Source organism: Stomoxys calcitrans, chromosome 2 (assembly GCF_963082655.1).
Source record: "Stomoxys calcitrans chromosome 2, idStoCalc2.1, whole genome shotgun sequence".
Lineage (NCBI taxonomy): Eukaryota > Metazoa > Arthropoda > Insecta > Diptera > Muscidae > Stomoxys > Stomoxys calcitrans.
In genome coordinates this window covers 101,826,584-101,845,519 of record NC_081553.1, presented here as the reverse complement: position 1 = coordinate 101,845,519, position 18,936 = coordinate 101,826,584, and the positions used below count along the sequence as shown (strand labels likewise).

Genomic DNA, 18,936 nt, shown 5'->3' with positions numbered 1-18,936 from the left:
GTTGAGTACCTTACTACTATACTCTACCTGTCTTTTAACACTCTTATAGTTCCCGATGTCTGGAAAATGGGCACAGTGATCCCGCTACTGAAGCCTGGAAAGGACCCGAGTTTGGGGGAGTCGTACAGACCGATCTTCCTTCTCTCACCAGTAGCAAAGACGCTTGAGGCATTACTCCTCCCGAGCCTAGTAGGAGAATTGCCATTCGCCGAGCATCAACATGGATTTCGAAGACTGCGTAGCACAACAACTGCTTTGCATGTCATCACCGCACACATTTGCCCTGGCTTCAATCAGCCCAAGCCATGTGATAGGACTGTCTTGTGGAACTGAACCTATCGAAGGCATTCGACACGGTCAGCCATGTCAAACTAATTGAGGACATCGCCAACACGTCCCTCCAGCCAGGCCTGAAACATTGGGTCCCAAACTATCTGTGTGGTCGTCAATCATTTGTGGAATTTAGGGATAAGAAGTGGAGGCACCATAGAGTGAAACAGGGAGTCCCCCAAGGTGGGGTGATATCTCCGGCACTGTTTAACCTCTACTTATCCTTCATTCCACCCCCTCCAGACGGCATAGAGATCGTATCATATGCGGACGATTGTACGATCATGGCATCAGGCCCCCCACCCATTGTTGAGATCTGCTTGTTGAACGGTTGAACGTCTACCTCAACGAACTTGCCTCATATATCGCTGCAAGAAATCTGAAGATATCTGCCACCAAATCCTCAGCCACATTGTTCACTACAAATACGCGTGAGGTGAATACTGTGATGGTTGATGAAGAAATGGTCCCGAACATCAAGTGTCCCAAAATATTTGGCTTACACATTCTCCCTATATGCCACAGCGATTTGCGATAATGTAAAAAGTAGAAACAAGGTCCTCAAATCACCTGTTCGCAGCACTTGGGTGCTGACAAAGAAACCTTGCTGAACACGTACAAAGCAATTGGCCGGTCTGTGGTAAGTTATGCAGCGCCAGTGTGCTCTCGTCAGCTCTACGCAATGGAATAATATTCAGATCTGTCAGAATGCCGCCCTCCGAACTGCGACGGACTGTCTCCTAAGTTCTCATGTGGACCACCTCCATCAGGAGACAAAGATCCTACCAGTGCGAAGACATAACTGTGTCAATTACGTTGCAGAAGCAGACACCTCAACTCCTACATAGCAATGATTGATGCCGACGTGCAAGATGTATGTCCCCATTGTAACCAGGGATCGCACGATACACTTCACCTGTTTAACTACCTAGCCAGACCCACTCGACTCAGACCCAGATCCCTGTTGACGTACCCCATCTTAGTCTCAGAGTTCCAGGGTCTTGACACTCAACAGAATCAAGCAGACGAAAGATAGAACACAATAAACTGCAACAACAACAACAGGTTTCAGATAGTGGGATGCTCCATAAACGGAGTAGCTGCAACTGCAGTCGCTGACAATTGGCGGTATCGACTGGAGAGTCTCAGTGGGAAGCCGGACGGCACCGACTCCTTTAATAAATACTGAGAGCCTATGATGCTGGATAAGACAAGGCGAGTTATTGGCGCCTTTAAATAAGCAATGGCCTCCCTGTTCCCGCGGCGATCGGTCATTTGTACCGGAACGAGCTGGCTCGCCTATGGAGTTTGACAAGCATCGCTACCCCCACATAAAAAGTGGCTCAATCTCATGGCAGCCGGTTCTACGCACCGGATTGACCCGATGAGGTCCTTCATCAGCAGGGGCTGTCGCACAGTGGGAGATAATCCAAAAAAAAAAACTAGTAAAAAATATGCCGTGTGAGAACGGTGAGATGAGATCGAGATCGTGTGTAAAACTTCAAGGCCCTAGGTTGTTTGGGCGCTTATGGCAGGCCCCAAAAATTAGTCACCTCGGTATTTTTTTACTGGATAGTACGAACGGAGTCAACCCCATGGCAGCCGGTTGTACGTACCGGATTGACCCGATGAACTCATTCATCGGCAAGGACTGCCGCCTCAGTGTAAGACACTGCTACAACAACAAGGGAGATTCGCACAGACGAATCTTCATTATCTCGGCAATCAGGATAATTTAAACAAGGTCTCCACCAGGTCAAAACTAGTTGTTGTTGTTGTAGTAGCAGTGTGTGGTACACTGAGGCGGCAGCCCTTGCTGATGAAGGAATTCATCGGGTCAATCCGGTACATACAACCGGCTGCCATGGGTCAAAACTAGTCCTCCGCCCCAGTGTACGTCTGTACACTGCACGAATCTCCCTTGTCTCAGCAATTAGGATAATTTAAACAATGTCTCAACCAGGTCAAAACCAAGGTCGCAACCAGGTCGATGATCGTTGAGGCTGGGCTTCAATTCTAAAGCCATGCCACACTTTTTTAAAATTACCTTCAGTACGACACTCACTCCTATGAGAGATGGACATTTACAAATGCTCCGCCCATATGTGTCCACCTTAATCCCAAACACACGACACCTGGTCACCATCCTACTTGACTTATAGACAGATCGGTCACTCAGGACGCACCAAACCCAAGTTGCAAAATTTCTAGATCTGGATGTTTAGCAAACCAAACAAAAAACAAATTGAGGACTAATTCCTCAATTTGAGTTCTTAAACTCAGAGCTCATATTTGTTTCGATTTCGATAATATTCGAAGAGATGAGTTTTATTAGGACTTTCAACGCCCATATCAAATGTTCACCTTTTGTGTTTAGATTTCTAAACATGGGATATTAGTTGATGTGTGTCATGGAAATGTTTTAGCCTTGAGAACGAATAGATAAGATACTTTCCATTTTTTGTTTATTTTAAAGGATAGTTTTAAGGGCAGGCATAAATGTGATAAGAGTTTATATTTTTACCTAGCCAACGCATCGCACAGGGATAAGTGGAAGATAGTTTTTAATGTGCGTAGATAAGGAAATAGTTAGGGATTATCAGAAAACACAGCGGTCTGAATGGCAAGCATATGGCTTGCAGCTGGACAAATTTATTTAGTATCTGCATAGGATGTTTATCGTCTTTGTTTATGATCTTATTTTCCCAAAGTGATTATTTTTAGATTTGCCTGCCTTTCTTAGGATATTTAGTTTGTAGTTAGTTTTAAGTTTATATATAAGGATGAGATTTTGAAGAAATAAATGAGTATCAAAAAAGTACTCCGGGATTAAACTCGTTTTATTCATTTGGTCCTTCGAACCTTCGGTACGGTTAAGTGTGTTTAAAGTAAAAGTTGGTGATTCTTGCAAAGTAGTAAAGAATAAACAAAGATTTAATACACGTATCGAATCAGTGTAAGTGATTTAAAATTGAAAGAAAAATGTTCACAAGGAGTCAATCGGATTCTCTGTTGGAGAAATTGAAAAACCTTGAACATTTGTTGGCAGTAAAAGCAGTTGACCTCGATGTGGAGGAAATGTTACTGCCAGTTGTCAAGAAAAATAGAAAGTGGCTGCAGGAAATCATTGTAGGCTACAACAAGTTAAACAAGGATATCGGAAAGTCGTCCAGTGGGCATGAAGAAGAGGTCCAGGAGCTGCAAAGACGAGTAGAAGAAGCAATTAGCAAAATGGATAAAATTGTGCAAGGGTTTGAGCAGCAAGAAAAAGGAGCCTCAGCCAAAGTGGCAGCTAATCAGGACGCAGAGATAACGCAAGGCAGTGCGGAGAAAAAATTAATGGTAACGCAAGGTGCAGCTGCATTGGCACCTAGCGAACAAACGGCAAATGAGAGTAACACCCAGCCGAGAGATCAGGCAATTAGCAGAGAGCAAGAAAAGCCTGTGTCGAAGCTAAGAAGAAAATTTGAATTGAAGTATAGAACTATTACAAGAAAGCTGGAAGTAATAGAAAGCAGATTGCCAACTGCGAATAAAAGTTATTTAAATATGCAATGGCTGGCGTTGCAATCAGAGTATGGACAACTGGAATCAATAGTGGAAATAATTATTGATGATGATGACGAAGATGATTTAGACATGATTGAAGCTTGGGACTGTATCAGGGAAAGATACGTGGATGTCTGTGTGGAAATTGAAGAACGTGTGGAAACAATGCAAAATACAGGATCAACAAGTTTAATTAGATTGGAAGAGTTAAAAGTGCCCATATTCAGTGGGTATATCAACGATTGGAATTCCTTCAAAGAAATATTTACAAAGTTAGTAGAGGAGGACAGAAGGCTATCGGAAGTCGAAAAATTTTATCGATTTAAAAGTGTGGTGAAAGGTGATGCTGCTCGCTTAATACAACATCTTCAAGTGACAGGGGAGAACTACAGTGCGGCATGGAAGATACTGGAGCAGAGATACGATAACCGGCGGCTGTTATTCTGCACATTGTTTGACAAGATCATCGACCACGGCATAATAAATATTCAGTATAGCAACAGTATAAAGCAGCTATTGGATACGGCTACGGAATCATTACATGCATTGAAAGCTATGGGAATGAAGGTAGACGAGGCAGATCCATTCATTGCTCGGATCCTTATTAGAAAGCTAGATAAGGAAGGATTGCTGAAATATGAGCAATGGGTCCAGAAATCAAAAGAAGTCCAAAGGCTAGAGGATGTCCTGTCTTTTCTGGAGCAGCAATACTTGGCTTTGGAAGCGGTATACAGCAAAAAAGGAAACACGCATCAAAGAGCAAAAACAACACAGTCATACCAAACAACTCAACGATCGTGCGCATTTTGTCAAGCATCAGGACATGGGTTAAAAGAGTGCTACAAATTTTTGAAACTGCAACCAGCTGAAAAAGGTGCGTGGGCACAAAAAATGAAAATGTGCAAAATTTGTTTGAGTCACCCGTCGGAAAAGAAATGCTTCAAATTTAACACCAAGTGCGACAAGTGCGGCGGAAAACATATTACTATGCTTCACGTCGAAGGAAACAAAACGCAGGAAACTCAGAGATCAAACTCCAAAGCTCAATTAACTATGGAAGGCAATGCTGTCACTCTGTTGGCAACAGCACAAATACGAGTAAAGGCTGCAAGTGGTGAGCAAATTTTAATGAGAGCCTTAATCGATCAAGGTTCTCAACGCACTTCAATATCGGAAGAGGCAGCCCAAATACTGAGGTTACCCAGAAAGAAGTTAGTTACAGATTTAGTGGGTCTGGGTAACACGACAGTCGGCAGATCAAAAGCCATCATGCAAATTGAAATCAAACCACGGTTTGAGAGCGATGCGGTTCATGTTATAAATGCTATGGTGTTGTCAACATTATCTTCAGCGCAACCTGATAGAAATTTGAACGTCAGTGTGGAGAGCTGGCGAAATTACTGTTTGGCTGATCCGCTGTTCTATAAGTCCGATAGAATTGACTTATTAATTGGTGCAGATTTATATCATGAAATCATTCAAGAAGGGGTAGTCAAAATTGGCTCTTTGTCTGGACAAGAGACGTCACTTGGTCTCATAATCTGTGGTTGCGTTTGCGGACATGAATCTGGAAATGCCGTGATGGCGGTTACGAAAGAGCTGGAAAGATTTTGGGAGATGGAGGAAGTATGTGAAGATGACGACGTCAAGGAAGATCGATGCGAGCAGCTCTTTACAACAACAACAACAATAAATGAGGATAAGAGATTGGTGGTGAGATTGCCGTTTAAGGAGGATATCGAGTTGGGCGCATCAAGGAAAATGGCGTTAGCACGTTTTTTAAATCTTGAAAAAAGATTGGAAAAGGATGAAAAGTTACAGAAACAATATTGTGCTTTTATGAAGGAGTATTTGGAGATGGGGCATATGAAAAAGGTCTCAAGAAGAAATAGTGGAAAGTACTATTTACCACATCAAGCGGTGATAAGAGAAAGCCATCTTACAACAAAAGTTCGGGTGGTATTTGATGCTTCAGCCAAGACATCGAATGGTAAAAGCTTAAACGACGTACTTGAAATTGGTCCAAAACTACAACAAGATATATTTCAAATTCTATTGAAATGGCGATTATGGAGATTTGTCTTGGTAGCGGATGTGGAGAAAATGTATCGACAAGTGTTAGTAGCAGATAAAGATCAGTCATACCAATGCATATTGTGGCGCGAGAATAAACATATGCCAATTGAGGAGTTTGCGCTAACGACTGTTACCTACGGAACAGCATGTGCTCCATTTCTGGCAAAACGAGCTCTAATTGAAATTGGAAAAGAGTGCAGCGAACGGAATCCAAAGATTCAAGCCATCATAGAAAATGATTTTTACATGGATGATTTGATGACAGGTGCTGATTCAGTACAGGAATGCATTGGAATTCATCATGACATCAGCCAACAATTGGATAAGTTTGGTTTCAAGCTGCGTAAATGGATGTCTAATGAAAATGACATATTGGAGGCAATACCAAATGTTGGCGAAAATCAAGTCATTAGGATTGAGGAAGGCGAAACAATGAAAACGTTGGGTGTTCAATGGGATCCCCATACAGATAATTTTGCTTTCTATTTTCAGATCATTGAAGATAACAAGTTGACTAAGCGGAAGGCGCTTTCCACACTGGCCAAGATATATGATCCTTTGGGTTGGCTGGCTCCTGTAACCATTCTAGCCAAGCTATTCATTCAGCGACTATGGGTAATGGATATGGCATGGGACGACCAGTTAAGCTCTGAGATGATAAAGGAATGGGATGTCATCATGAGGAAATTGCCCGACTTAGCAGAAATCCGAATACCGCGTTGGTTGTCTACCTCATCACTAATGGAAATAGAACTGCATGGTTTTGCTGATGCTTCGGAAAAGGCGTACGCAGCTGTCATATACATCCGGGCCGCAAACAAAGTTACGTTGGTAGCAGCAAAATCTAAGGTAAACCCAGTGAAAAATAGGAAAACACTGCCAAAACTTGAATTGTGTGCAGCGCATCTGTTGGCTAAATTGATGCTTAATGTGGAAAAGTTAATAGTCCAAAAACAACAGAAATATTTATGGAGCGATTCAACTATTGCTCTAGCATGGATCGCAAAGGCTGAAAATATTAAAGACAAATTTGTTCGGGTTAGAGTAGAGGAAATTAAGAAGTCTGTTCCTGGTGCCGTATGGGGTCATGTGCGATCCAAGGAGAATCCAGCGGATGCTGCATCAAGAGGGATGAAGCCAGAGCTGCTAAAAGGAGATGAGTTATGGTGGAGTGGTCCACATTGGCTGCTGGAGAAAAACAATTGGCCCATATCGACGGTTCAACCCTTTGTTGGAGTTCTAAAGGAAAATAAACAGGAAGACGATGTCATCATGCAGTTAATTACGAGGATTTCTAGCTACAAAAAACTCATAAGAATTATAGCATATGTGCGAAGATTTATTGAACGTGCTCAGCGTAAACCAGGAAAAAATGAATTAACTGCGGAAGAAATAAACGAGGCAGAGCAATTAATAATTACGAGCGTGCAGGCAAACCAATTTTCGTTAGAGATTTCGTGTCTAAGGAATGGCAGCGAAGTACCGACGAGGAGCAAGATATGTGGACTAACACCGTTCATTGATGCAGCTGGAGTGTTGAGAGTTGGAGGCAGGCTGGAGAATTCTGGTTTAAGCTTCAACAGAAAGCATCCAATTCTATTGGGGAAAGGTTGTCTGGTGGATCGAATAATTGATGGCATCCATACAGAAACGCTACATGGAGGTGCGAAACTCATGGAAAATGAACTACGCAGCAGATATTGGGTGATTGGTGCCAAAAATGCCATCAAGAGAGCAGTTCGGTCATGCGTCAAATGTTTGCGTTATAGGCGAGAAACTGCGGCTCAATTAATGGGTAACCTACCAGAAAGCAGAGTTTGTGTGTCTCATCCATTTGATCACACAGGAATTGATTATGCAGGTCCTATTCAAATGAAGGTGTCTAAAGGAAGAGGACAGCGAGCTTACAAAGGATACATAGCTGTATTTGTTTGTATGGCAACCAAAGCATTACATTTGGAGGCAGTCAGCGATCTAACAACAGAAGCGTTTTTGGCTGCGCTACGGCGATTCTTCAGTAGAAGAGGAAAAAGTAGCCATATATATTCGGACAATGGCACTAATTTCGTGGGAGCGGCAAGACATCTGGATAAAGAGTTCGTCAAAGCGGTGCAGCAAAATTCAGACGTGGCTCATATATTAGCATCTGAGCGAATACAGTGGCACTTTATTCCGCCCGGAGCTCCTCACTTCGGAGGATTGTGGGAGGCTGCCGTGAAGTCTGTGAAGCACCATTTGAGACGGGTTGTTGGTGAAACGAAATTAACGTATGAGGAAATGGCAACGTTTTTGTCGCAGATAGAAGCTGTTCTCAACTCTCGTCCCTTGTGTCCACTCAGTGAGGATAACTGCGAGATTTTAACGCCAGGACATTTTGTAGTCGGAAGACCATTGCTAAGTATTCCAGAAAGAGGCGTGGAGAATAAACTGGGATCTTTAGACAGGTGGAAAATAATTCAAAGAATGCGGGATGATTTCTGGAAACAGTGGCGCAATGACTATCTGAGTAGTCTTCAGCAGAGAGTAAAATGGAAAACTCCAGTACCAAATATCAAGGTTGGACAGATGGTGATAGTGAAGGATGAAAATACTGCTCCTGGAAGGTGGCCTTTGGGAAGTATTGCGGAAGTACATAAAGGCAAAGATGGAAAGGTTCGAGTCGCTACAGTAAAGGTCGCTAAACAAAAGGGGTTGTTAAAACGGCCCATACACAAGTTATGCCCGCTGGAGATATTCGCTAATGGTGGTGAAAAGGAAGCCGACATTGAAGTGTCGCAGACATATATTTGCAAATTACCTCAAAGAAGAAAAATAAACGTAGCAATGATGTTATGGATGATCATGGCAATGATGGCAAGTGTTCAATCGATGTCAACCTCAATTACCGGCGGTGCGATAAAAGAATTGGGAAATGACACAATCATTTATATGGATAAAATTGGCAGAATCAACCGAGTAACATCGTCATGGAACCTTATGACATATTTCGATCTGCACGGGTATTTTGTCACGGTGAATCATCTGGATAAGGGTCTAGAAGCGTGTAAATCATTATGTGTTCGGCTGAGATCGTTCGAGCAGCAGTGCGACACGCAGATGGATATTATGACGAACAGACTGAACACTATAGATGAGAACCACTTGTTACTCTCACACAAAAAACGCCAACGAAATAAAAGGGCTCCTTTAGAGTTTGTTGGGTCTCTTTTCCACATTCTTTTCGGAGTAATGGATGCGGACGACAGAGAGAGTATGGAAGCAAATATGAAAAATGTACTTGAAAATCAGCACAACTTGAAATATTTGGCTGAGAAGCAAACGTCTGTGGTGGAAGCAACGCTTAATGTGCTGAAAAAGACCACGGATGAAATAAATGGACAGTTTAAAGAGCTGAATGAGAAGGTGCAAAACATAAGTCAGATGCTGAACACTGACTATTCCCTCTTCAAAAAGGCGATGGACTTCTTCGCGGTAGCCGATCAACTTAGCAGCTTGTTTACTGAAGTGGAACATATTCAAGCCAGGGTAATTGGCTTATTAATTGACATCAACCATGGAAAAGTAAATCCAAATTTAGTACGGCCAAACCAGTTGCAGGCAGAGGTGATGAAAATAAAGGATCAGCTACCTAAAGGACTAAGGTTGCCTGGTGAGAAGGACGATGTTTTGCAGGCAATATACAAGGTGATGACGGCGCATGGTCTGCTGGTGGAAGAAAAATTAGTGATTGACGTGCAGATTCCCTTGGTAGAAAAATCATCAGCAGAAATATTCCGCGTCGTACCACTGCCGATGGTGAGAAACGGAACCGCAATGGTAGCAGCTTTAAGACAGCAGTTCCTGGCCTATAACTATGAAATGGATGCTTATCATATACTGTCGCAGTCATCGATGAACCAATGTCAGCTAACTGGTGAAGATGAATTTCTTTGCAGAGGCAACTGGGCCTGGGAAGACGCCAACGATCATTCATGTGAGCTAGCAGCGCTTAAGCCAACAAGTAAATATGGCTGCCAGTTTTTGAAGACTCAGAACAGGAATTTTTGGATTGAGCTGAAGACAAGAGGGTCATGGTTGTTTAAAACTAAAGATCAAGTTTCGGCCCATATTCTATGTGCTGAGCGCACTAAAGGAGTATTTGAATTACCAGGCCTAGGTATCATCACTCTCCAGCCTGGGTGTACTGCTAGGATTGGACGAACCGTATTAACTGCGTCACAAGAAGCAAAAACTGAGATGGCCTATAATTCCACATCATATATCTTGAGAGAGGTGAAGGACATAGCGATGGTGGACGAGCTAAACTACAATAAAATCGATCATTCGTCAACGATTCAAGGATTGGAGGAAGAAATTAAAATGATGAAGGCGAATCCGATCCACCTTAAGGAGCTATCATGGCATCACATCAGTGGTCATATTTCACTAATCTCTACCTCTATTTTAATAATATTATTTTTAAGTTATGTAATCTATAAGTATTTAACAAGAGAAAGTAACATAGTTGTTGTTCGTCCTCGGGATGTTTAGATTTTAACATATATATTTGAATTACAGTCCATTTTGCTGAATTTTTACAGTTTATAAGTAGAGCTATTTCATAATTATTTTTGGCCGCCCGCAGAATGTTTAGATTTCTAAACATGGGATATTAGTTGATGTGTGTCATGGAAATGTTTTAGCCTTGAGAACGAATAGATAAGATACTTTCCATTTTTTGTTTATTTTAAAGGATAGTTTTAAGGGCAGGCATAAATGTGATAAGAGTTTATATTTTTACCTAGCCAACGCATCGCACAGGGATAAGTGGAAGATAGTTTTTAATGTGCGTAGATAAGGAAATAGTTAGGGATTATCAGAAAACACAGCGGTCTGAATGGCAAGCATATGGCTTGCAGCTGGACAAATTTATTTAGTATCTGCATAGGATGTTTATCGTCTTTGTTTATGATCTTATTTTCCCAAAGTGATTATTTTTAGATTTGCCTGCCTTTCTTAGGATATTTAGTTTGTAGTTAGTTTTAAGTTTATATATAAGGATGAGATTTTGAAGAAATAAATGAGTATCAAAAAAGTACTCCGGGATTAAACTCGTTTTATTCATTTTGATAAATCCACCAACCGCCTGATTTTCCTTCAACATAAGTTGCGCAATAGATCCATCCATGGTGATGGGCATACAAAAATACTAGAACCGACCAAACTTAAAGCCTTTCTAATTTTTGTTTATTCTCGTTATAGGCTACCACGCTGGAACAAATGCGAAGAATGGTCTCCTTGGAATTGTGTCTGTTTGACCGACACCGAGGCCAGAAATCATAATCGAGTTGAAGATTTGGAAAAAGTCTACGATTTAAAGACACGCTTGGAAATTGCCAATCGTCATATGTTGGCTAAGAGTGCTTTTCATAACTTGGCTTCGGTTTCGATAGAATTTAACGAAACCAATCAATGGTGCAATGTGGGTTTAAATCGCCAACGTCATGTGCGTGTCGATCATATGGCTGCGGGCAAAGGCATTGATATGCGTAGCAAGCCAAGTGCTGGTGATCGCAATTATACACTGGGAAAGATTTTATAAAAGAAAAAACAGAAACGCCAAAACATTTTCCAAACATCCAGTTTTGTAAACTTTTGGATGATGACAAGATATATTCTGTTATTGTATTTTAAAATAAAAATCATAAATTTGTTATAGCAAATCATTTTCCATACATGCAGCAGCACTTTAAAACACTTTTTGGTTTGGCTATACACAAGTCTCACAAAACGATTTAAAGATTTTGCTGGGAGTTTTAATTTAAGTGAAGGATATTTTTTTTAACTAAAATTATTAATAAAATGTAAACTATATAAAACTTTGTTCAAGTTTTCTTCTTCTGTTTGTCTCAATCGTTTTAGTATGTATCAACAAAATCCATAAAATAAGTAGACAAAGAAAGGCTTAGGACGCTTTTCAACCACGGTGTTTGAAATTAAAACTAAGAAATCTCTTTCTCCAAGAGAAGGTGAAGATGTTGTGGAGGTGTTTTTATGTTTCTTTATTTTATTTACTACTAATGAGCGCCTTGAATTTACTCTCCAAATACTGCACTCTCTTTAGCAATTTGTCGCTGGTATTGAACTCATTGTAAGGTATGGGTATGACTTTGTAGCCACTCTTCTCTAACAGATCAAAGCTTAGTGTTGTTATGCCTGTCGCCGATTTGTGGGAGCCATGACAAATGTCATGATAATCCACCACAATTAACGCCACCCTGTGAAATGGTAAGAGAATGTTTTTAATTTTTTTTATAATTGTTTAGCATAACATAGAAAAACTTACTTGATGGCATCCTTGTGCTCCTTGTCAAGAGGCAAGGGATTTCGTTTAGCATCAAAAACACACACTGCATCTGTAATTTGATTTTGTTTGAAAAATTTATATTTTCTTTTATTTTAGTTTAACTTTTTCTTAACTTTTACTTACAAGCACATAGAGCGAACAAAAATTAGTTTTAAAGCATTGTTAGTCACACAAAAATGAGAATTGGGGTTAAAAAACTGAACATATGATTTTTTTACAAGCACAAAATAAAAAAATGCACAAAATTATAATTATTTACAAATTAAATATGAAACATGAATTCAATTGAATTGAAAAATTTCAAAAATCAACAAACTATACAAAATCAAAACCAGTAATAGCGTGCTAAGTTCGGCCAGGCCGAATACCCTCCACCATGAATCGCATTTGGCAAGTTCTTGGACCGGCATATATAAATAGGGAAACAAAGGATAATGGATAAAAGTTGCTATAGAATTGGAGCTATACATCAGGTATAGGTATATATGGACCGATTCGGAGCATACTTGGTTTGGATGTTGGAGACCTTGCTAGAAGTCACTGTGTAAAATTTCAAATCAAATAGAAATTCCGCCCTCTAGAGGCTCAAGATAAATCAAATTGGGAGATGGGTTTATATGGGAGCTATATGAGGTTATGAACCGATTTATACCATACTTGGCACTTCATGCCAAACTTCAGCCAAATCGAATTATAATTGCGCACTCTAGAGGCTCTCAAGAAGTCTATATCCAGATTGGTTTATATGGCAGCTATAACAGGCTATGAACCGATTTGAACCATACTTAGCACAGTTGTTGGAAGTCCTAGCAAAACATGTCAAAATTTCGGCCAAATCGTATTAGAATTACGCCCTCTAGATGCTCAAGAAGTCAAGATCCAAGATGGGTTTATATGGCAGCTTTATCAAAACATGGGCCGATATGGCCCATTTGAAATCTTAACCCATCTACACTAAAAGGAAATATTTGTGAAAATTTTCAAGCGCCTTAGAATGTCAAGGCATCATAAATGCTTTGGTGAGTATCAGATCAATACTTCGATGTGTAAGAAACGCAATGAAGAAATTAGTATACCCCCATCTCCCGATGCGACACTAAATATATCTTTTAAGATGCATTGCGCCTATAGATGGCGCAATTTTCAGCCGATAAGACAAACTTGGTTAACCCGAAGCCTTTCGGGTCGACGCAGTTAGAGTTAAGAGCGTGGGCTACGATTATGAGAAGACGATGTTATTACTGAAAGGAAGCAAGCAGGAGGTCTGTAAACCTTTCGATATCATAACAGGACATATAGGACTACGAGCTCACGTTTGTAAAATCGGTGCAGCAAATGATAGCATGGGTAGGGTATGTGGAGAAAATGAAGGGGGCGTATCGAAAGCAAGTACAATGGTTGAAGTTCAGCCTGACTTTTAATCTTATTTACCCTCCACCATGTACCGCGTATATTAAAATGGCCTAATTAAAGGTCATAACAGAACTTAACAATCCCATGGCAGCCGGTTGTATGTACCGGATTGACCTAATGAATTCCTTCATTGGCCAGGGCTGCCGCCTCAATGTACCACACACTGCTACTACAACAACAACAACAGAACTCAACAGGCAAAATGTCAACAAATCTTACCAATATTGAGCTCTGTTGAGGATATCAAATCAGGACCTCAATATTGATTAGATTTGTTGAAATTTTGCCTGTTGAATTCTATTATGACCTTAAATTAGGCCAGGCCAGGACGATTACGGTTCCCGGCACGGGAAAGATGTCACCACAAAGGCTGGAATCTTTGTGTGACTCCGATCTGTGTGGTGTTCATTGCTGTCAAGAGAAGCTTAGCTACCGGGCACTTCCACCGGTTGCGGATAGTGGAATGCTCCATACAGCGGTATCGAGCGGAGAGTCTCAGTAAAAGGCCGGGCGGCATCGGCTCTTGCACAAATACTGAGTGCCTATGATGCTCGATATGCCAAGGTGGGTTAATGGCGGCTTTAAACAACCAATGGTCATCCTGTTCCCGCAGCGATCGGTGCTTTGGACCGTAACGAGCTTGCTCACCTACAGGAGCTTGACGAGGAGGATAGAGGTGGCTATAGAATCAACGATTTGAATCTGGAAATAAACAGGGTAGTCAACGAACATATGCGGACTTAGAGCAATTTAACTTAGGCACCGATAGATAGCATTCACCCAGTCACTTTAGCAGAAGCGCTGAACAGCTATCGAGTCCACACAGTCCTTCGTAATCGACCGCCACCCTTTGCACCTATAGAAGTTAGTCTCCCTTGGGAAAACCAATTTTGGCTCAGTTGCCTTCCAGTATATGCAGCCGCCTCAACTTCTACAGAGCTGCGATCTATACCAACATGTTAGATGTATGGTCAGATTGTAACTAGGGACCACACGGCACCTGTTCGACTGCCCAGCCAATTCTACTCGACTTAGGACCAAATCCCTCTGGACTCATCCCAACTTAGTCCTTAGTAGAGTTTCTAGGGTACTTAAAGAGTTCTGGGTACTTAGCAAAACCCAGCAGGCGAATGGATGAGACAAAAAAGGCAGCTACAACTACAACAATCCAACCCTTTGGACGTACTCCAACTTATTCGCAGAGTTCCTCGGTATGTATAGTTAACAGAGCGCACAACAAGCCGATTACTGGCTGTGGTTTATGTCCATAGTGGCATGGGGCGGATTAATATTCGCGCCCTCTTTTTAACCTTGCCTAACTTAACCCTACAGCACCCACTAGAAGAACGGATGAAGCACCCGGCACGGGAAAACTATGCTCCGATATGTGTGGCTGCTGTTGTAGCAGTGTGTTGTTTTCTATCTTTCGTCTGCTTGATTCTGTTGAATGTCCAGATTCAGGAACTCTGCGACTAAGATGGGGTGCGTCCAGAGAAATCTGGGTCTGAGACCAGTGGGTCTGGCTGGGCAGTTAAACAGGTGAGGAGTGTCGTGTGGTCCCAGGTCACAATCGGACATACATCCTGCACGTTGGCATCAATCCTTGCTCTACCAAGCAATTGAGGCATCTGCTGGATCGTAATTGAGCCAGATCTAGTCTGGTTTGCCGGGGAAGGACAATTTCTTCAGGTGCAATGGGAGGCGGTCGTTCTCCATCCACAAGATGATGGTTTGGATGATCTCTGCGATAATCTTTGGATCTTTGTCTCCTGATGGAGGTGGTCCACATGAAAACTAAGGAGACAGCCCGCTGCAGTTTGGAGGGCGGCACAGATCTGAATATTATTCCACTGCGTGTCACAGAGCTGACGAAACCACACTGGCGCTGCATAATTTACCACAAACGGGCCGATTGCTTTGTGCGTGGTCAACAAGGTTTCTTTGTCAGCACCCCAAGTGCTGCCGGCAAGTGATTTGAGGACCTTGTTTCTACTTTTGACTTTATCGCAAATTGCTGTGGCATGTGAGGAGACAAGAACCAACTTAGGGGAGTGGCAGGGAAAACAATTAAGAATTTTGTAAGTAGCACGGGATTCCTAACATAGATTTTCTTTTTCGAGGTTACTTTTTTGTATTTAGAGCGCACAACAAGCCGATTACTGGCTTAGGTGTATGTCCATAATGGCATGGGGCGAATTAATATCTGCACCCTCTTTTCAACCTAACCTATGGCAGATGTCATCAATGGCTTAAGGGCGTGATGGGCCATGCTCATACAATCGTCTGCATACGATACGATCTCTATGCCGTCTGGAAGGGGTGGAATGGAGGATAGGTAGATGTTAAACAGTGCATACGCTGCAGTTTGGTTAACCTTTCCACCAAATTGTTGAAAACATTTCGATTTAAAACCTTAAGAAGTTTTTTTTTAATAATTTAAAGCACTCACAAAGTTAAGGCAACCATTGATTTGATAGTTATTTTTCCCTGTGGTATATTTTTAAGGACAATAAAATTTTGAAAAAACTTTCTATGAAAATTAAAAAATTTTTAAGCTTTTTAATAAAATCGTATATTAACTAAACTTTTCAAAGAAAACTTTAAAATCAACGCGAAAATTTTTAATGAAAATCTAATTTTTACAAAAACTAAAATTTGATAAAATTTTTATAAAAAAATTTTGACATAAAACCAAAATGGAAAAAGTTTTCAATATTTTTTTTATGAAAATAGGAAACGATTCTGTTTCAATATTCGACATTTACTTCAAAATTAAAAAATTTTACAAATTTTTCTGTGAAAATCAAATTTTGAAAAAATTTTCCATAAAAATTAGTATTAGAAAGGAAAATTTCTATAAAATAAAATTTTGACACTAAATTTCAAATTAGAAATTTTACGAATTTTTTAAGAGATGAAATGATAATTGTGGAATGGGTTAGGCACATGGCTAAAACATAAAATGTAAATCGACAAAATACACAAAATGCAAAATGTAAACAAAAAATATTAATAAAAAAAATAAAAATGGTTTTCAAACAATAGGAAAAATTACAAATCCCAAAGCCCAAAAGAGGATTTTGTTAAAGAAAAAATATCTTTCCTGGACTTACCAATGAGAAATCCCATTTTACTATCGACCAAACTATTAAGATGATTGGTGGCAGGTAACAGACTCTTTAGGGCATCCAAAAGACCATTGACTAGCACTTGTTTCCCTTTGGGATGGGCCATGGGAACTTGGTAGACCACACTATCATTGGCTATCAGCTCGCCCGTATAGCCATTCGCTATGAGTTGGGCATAACTATTCATGTTCAACAACTTCATTTTGGAGGTCGCCGTCAAACCAGTTTTCTCCGATTGCAGTTTTTCAACGAATTTACTGTTGAGAACACTTTCCAAATGTTGATTGTTGCACAAGCCCAGCATTGTCAAAGCCCATACATGATTTAGCCAGTCTATGCTTTTACTAAAATCTTGTTGTACTATGGTTTTCACCAGCTTCTGTTGTAGTTCCTCGATATTGGCGCTCTTGAAGTTTAACATGGCCGATGAAAGGAAGAGAGCACTGACATCCTGTGGCCGACAGATTTCGCTGTGTTTAAGAGTCCACTGTGTTAGAGATTCCAAAATGTCTGAAAAAAAAAACAAAATAAATAAAATTTCAAATTTCAACTTAACAGGTGTATACATGGTTAAAGAAATGTATTGACTCTTCAGAGTGTGTTAAAAAAACCCCTTTCTATTGAGAGAAAAGACCATAGCGTAGACTGTAAAACGCTAGTGGGCTAATCCCCCAACTCGAAAAGTTTCACTTATTTCATTTATATTTAACTTGAAAAGTCTCTACATTTCTTGGTAAATACTTCGTAACAAACTCTTCCTACCTAAATCTCTATACTTTAGAATACCCAAACTGGTTAAAATAGAACCAATCGCAGCAGATTTATCCGTATTCTTAGGCAAAGCTACTTGTATATCGGCACATACCTTAGCAGACAAAACCGAGTCTTGGAAGTTCAAGGTAGCCATGGCAAATAAAATATCCGCACATTGTTTCAAATCCAAATGTTCGGTAGAACTGCTTATGTTAAAGGCCAAGGAGCGTAATAGCGGAGTGCTTCTACGCTTGCGAGCTGCTAAAGTGCTCATAACTTTTACCATTTGAGGTAAACTGATGCTGGCTATTAGTTTGGCGGCTTCATCGTCACCTGCTACACCCAACACTGTATTGAGATCATCGGTACGGAAGCCAGAAATACGTTTTTGTGCATTGACACCTTCGCCCCCACCATTGCCATTGCCATTTTTGGGCACAGTGCGTCCCAGCATACGACATACTTTTAAAAATCGCGAATCATTTTCAAATTCATTTAACTTAACCCGATTCATGGTGCTCCATTCGGCTAGAATTGATACAATCCTTAAAGCTTGTGTGCGGGTCAAAGTGGCATTTCCTTCGGATACAGATAATAACCCATTGATGGTCTTCGCATTGTTGATGCGTTCATCAATGTTGCTGGCTGATGAAGAAGATGTTGTAGGTGCTTTCGAGCCTCCAGTTTTGTTGGTATTGGTTGTTGTGGTCTCATCTTTTTGAAGATTTTCAAAAGCAGCTGCAACCAAGGAGTCTGTAAACAAAAATCATGTGATTGACAAACAACACCAATTATGTGGCTACAAACTTACACTTGGGTCTTTTAGACTCTCCATCTTCTGATGGCGTGGTGTCTGTGGTGTTACCCGACTGCTGCTTGCCGGTATTTGAAGTGGAGCTTGAATTTGCACTACCTGCCGCCGCTTCAAGAACTGTCACATTCGATGATGATCTCATGCCAGTGGCACTGCCAAAGGCTGCTCTCCTAAGCAATTGAGTTGCAGAGGTCGCACAAAATCGTAGGCCCATCATTTTGAAGTTTCCCTTTTTTTAAGTATCGTGGAAATATGCCGCTGTAATCAAAGAGAAAAAAGTTTACATAACCTTTGTTTTGTTTAAAGTTTTCAATGAAAAACTATAAATTTTTAGTTTTTGTTTTCTTTAATTATGACAAACGACTAGCACCAACTGTTGCAAGTTTTAATATGTTAATCATCTAGAGAAAAACTTATAATAAAACAAAAAAAAATACTTTTTTAAGGTGACTAAAAATCTCCACACACACGGGGGGTTTTCAAAATGACAAAACACAACACACCATATGATTGTCATTGAAGTTAAT

General features: G+C 40.7%; 2 protein-coding genes across 3 annotated transcripts in view; one reads left to right on the top strand and one right to left on the bottom strand.

Annotated features, from left to right (window-relative positions):
- LOC106082981 (IQ and ubiquitin-like domain-containing protein) overlaps window positions 1–11,657 on the top strand; it is a 23,478-nt gene extending 11,821 nt beyond the window's left edge. Inside the window, exon 10 of the mRNA XM_013245756.2 lies at window positions 11,197–11,657. Coding sequence (XP_013101210.2) covers window positions 11,197–11,536 — 340 coding nt within the window. The 3' untranslated portion in view covers window positions 11,537–11,657. The remainder of the gene's footprint in view (window positions 1–11,196) is intronic.
- LOC106082980 (FAST kinase domain-containing protein 4) lies at window positions 11,562–18,936 on the bottom strand. Of its 2 annotated transcripts, none has more exons than XM_013245753.2 (6): window positions 18,847–18,936; window positions 18,407–18,667; window positions 17,605–18,348; window positions 16,828–17,352; window positions 12,281–12,350; window positions 11,562–12,212 (listed from the first exon to the last, which is right to left on the bottom strand). In XM_013245753.2, the coding sequence occupies exons 2-6, from the start codon at window positions 18,624–18,626 to the stop codon at window positions 12,002–12,004; spliced, it is 1,770 nt and encodes a 589-aa protein (XP_013101207.2). In that variant the 5' UTR covers window positions 18,627–18,667; window positions 18,847–18,936; the 3' UTR covers window positions 11,562–12,001. The 2 variants fall into 2 exon arrangements, with proteins under 2 accessions (XP_013101207.2, XP_013101209.2); XM_013245755.2 differs by having other exon boundaries at window positions 18,784–18,858.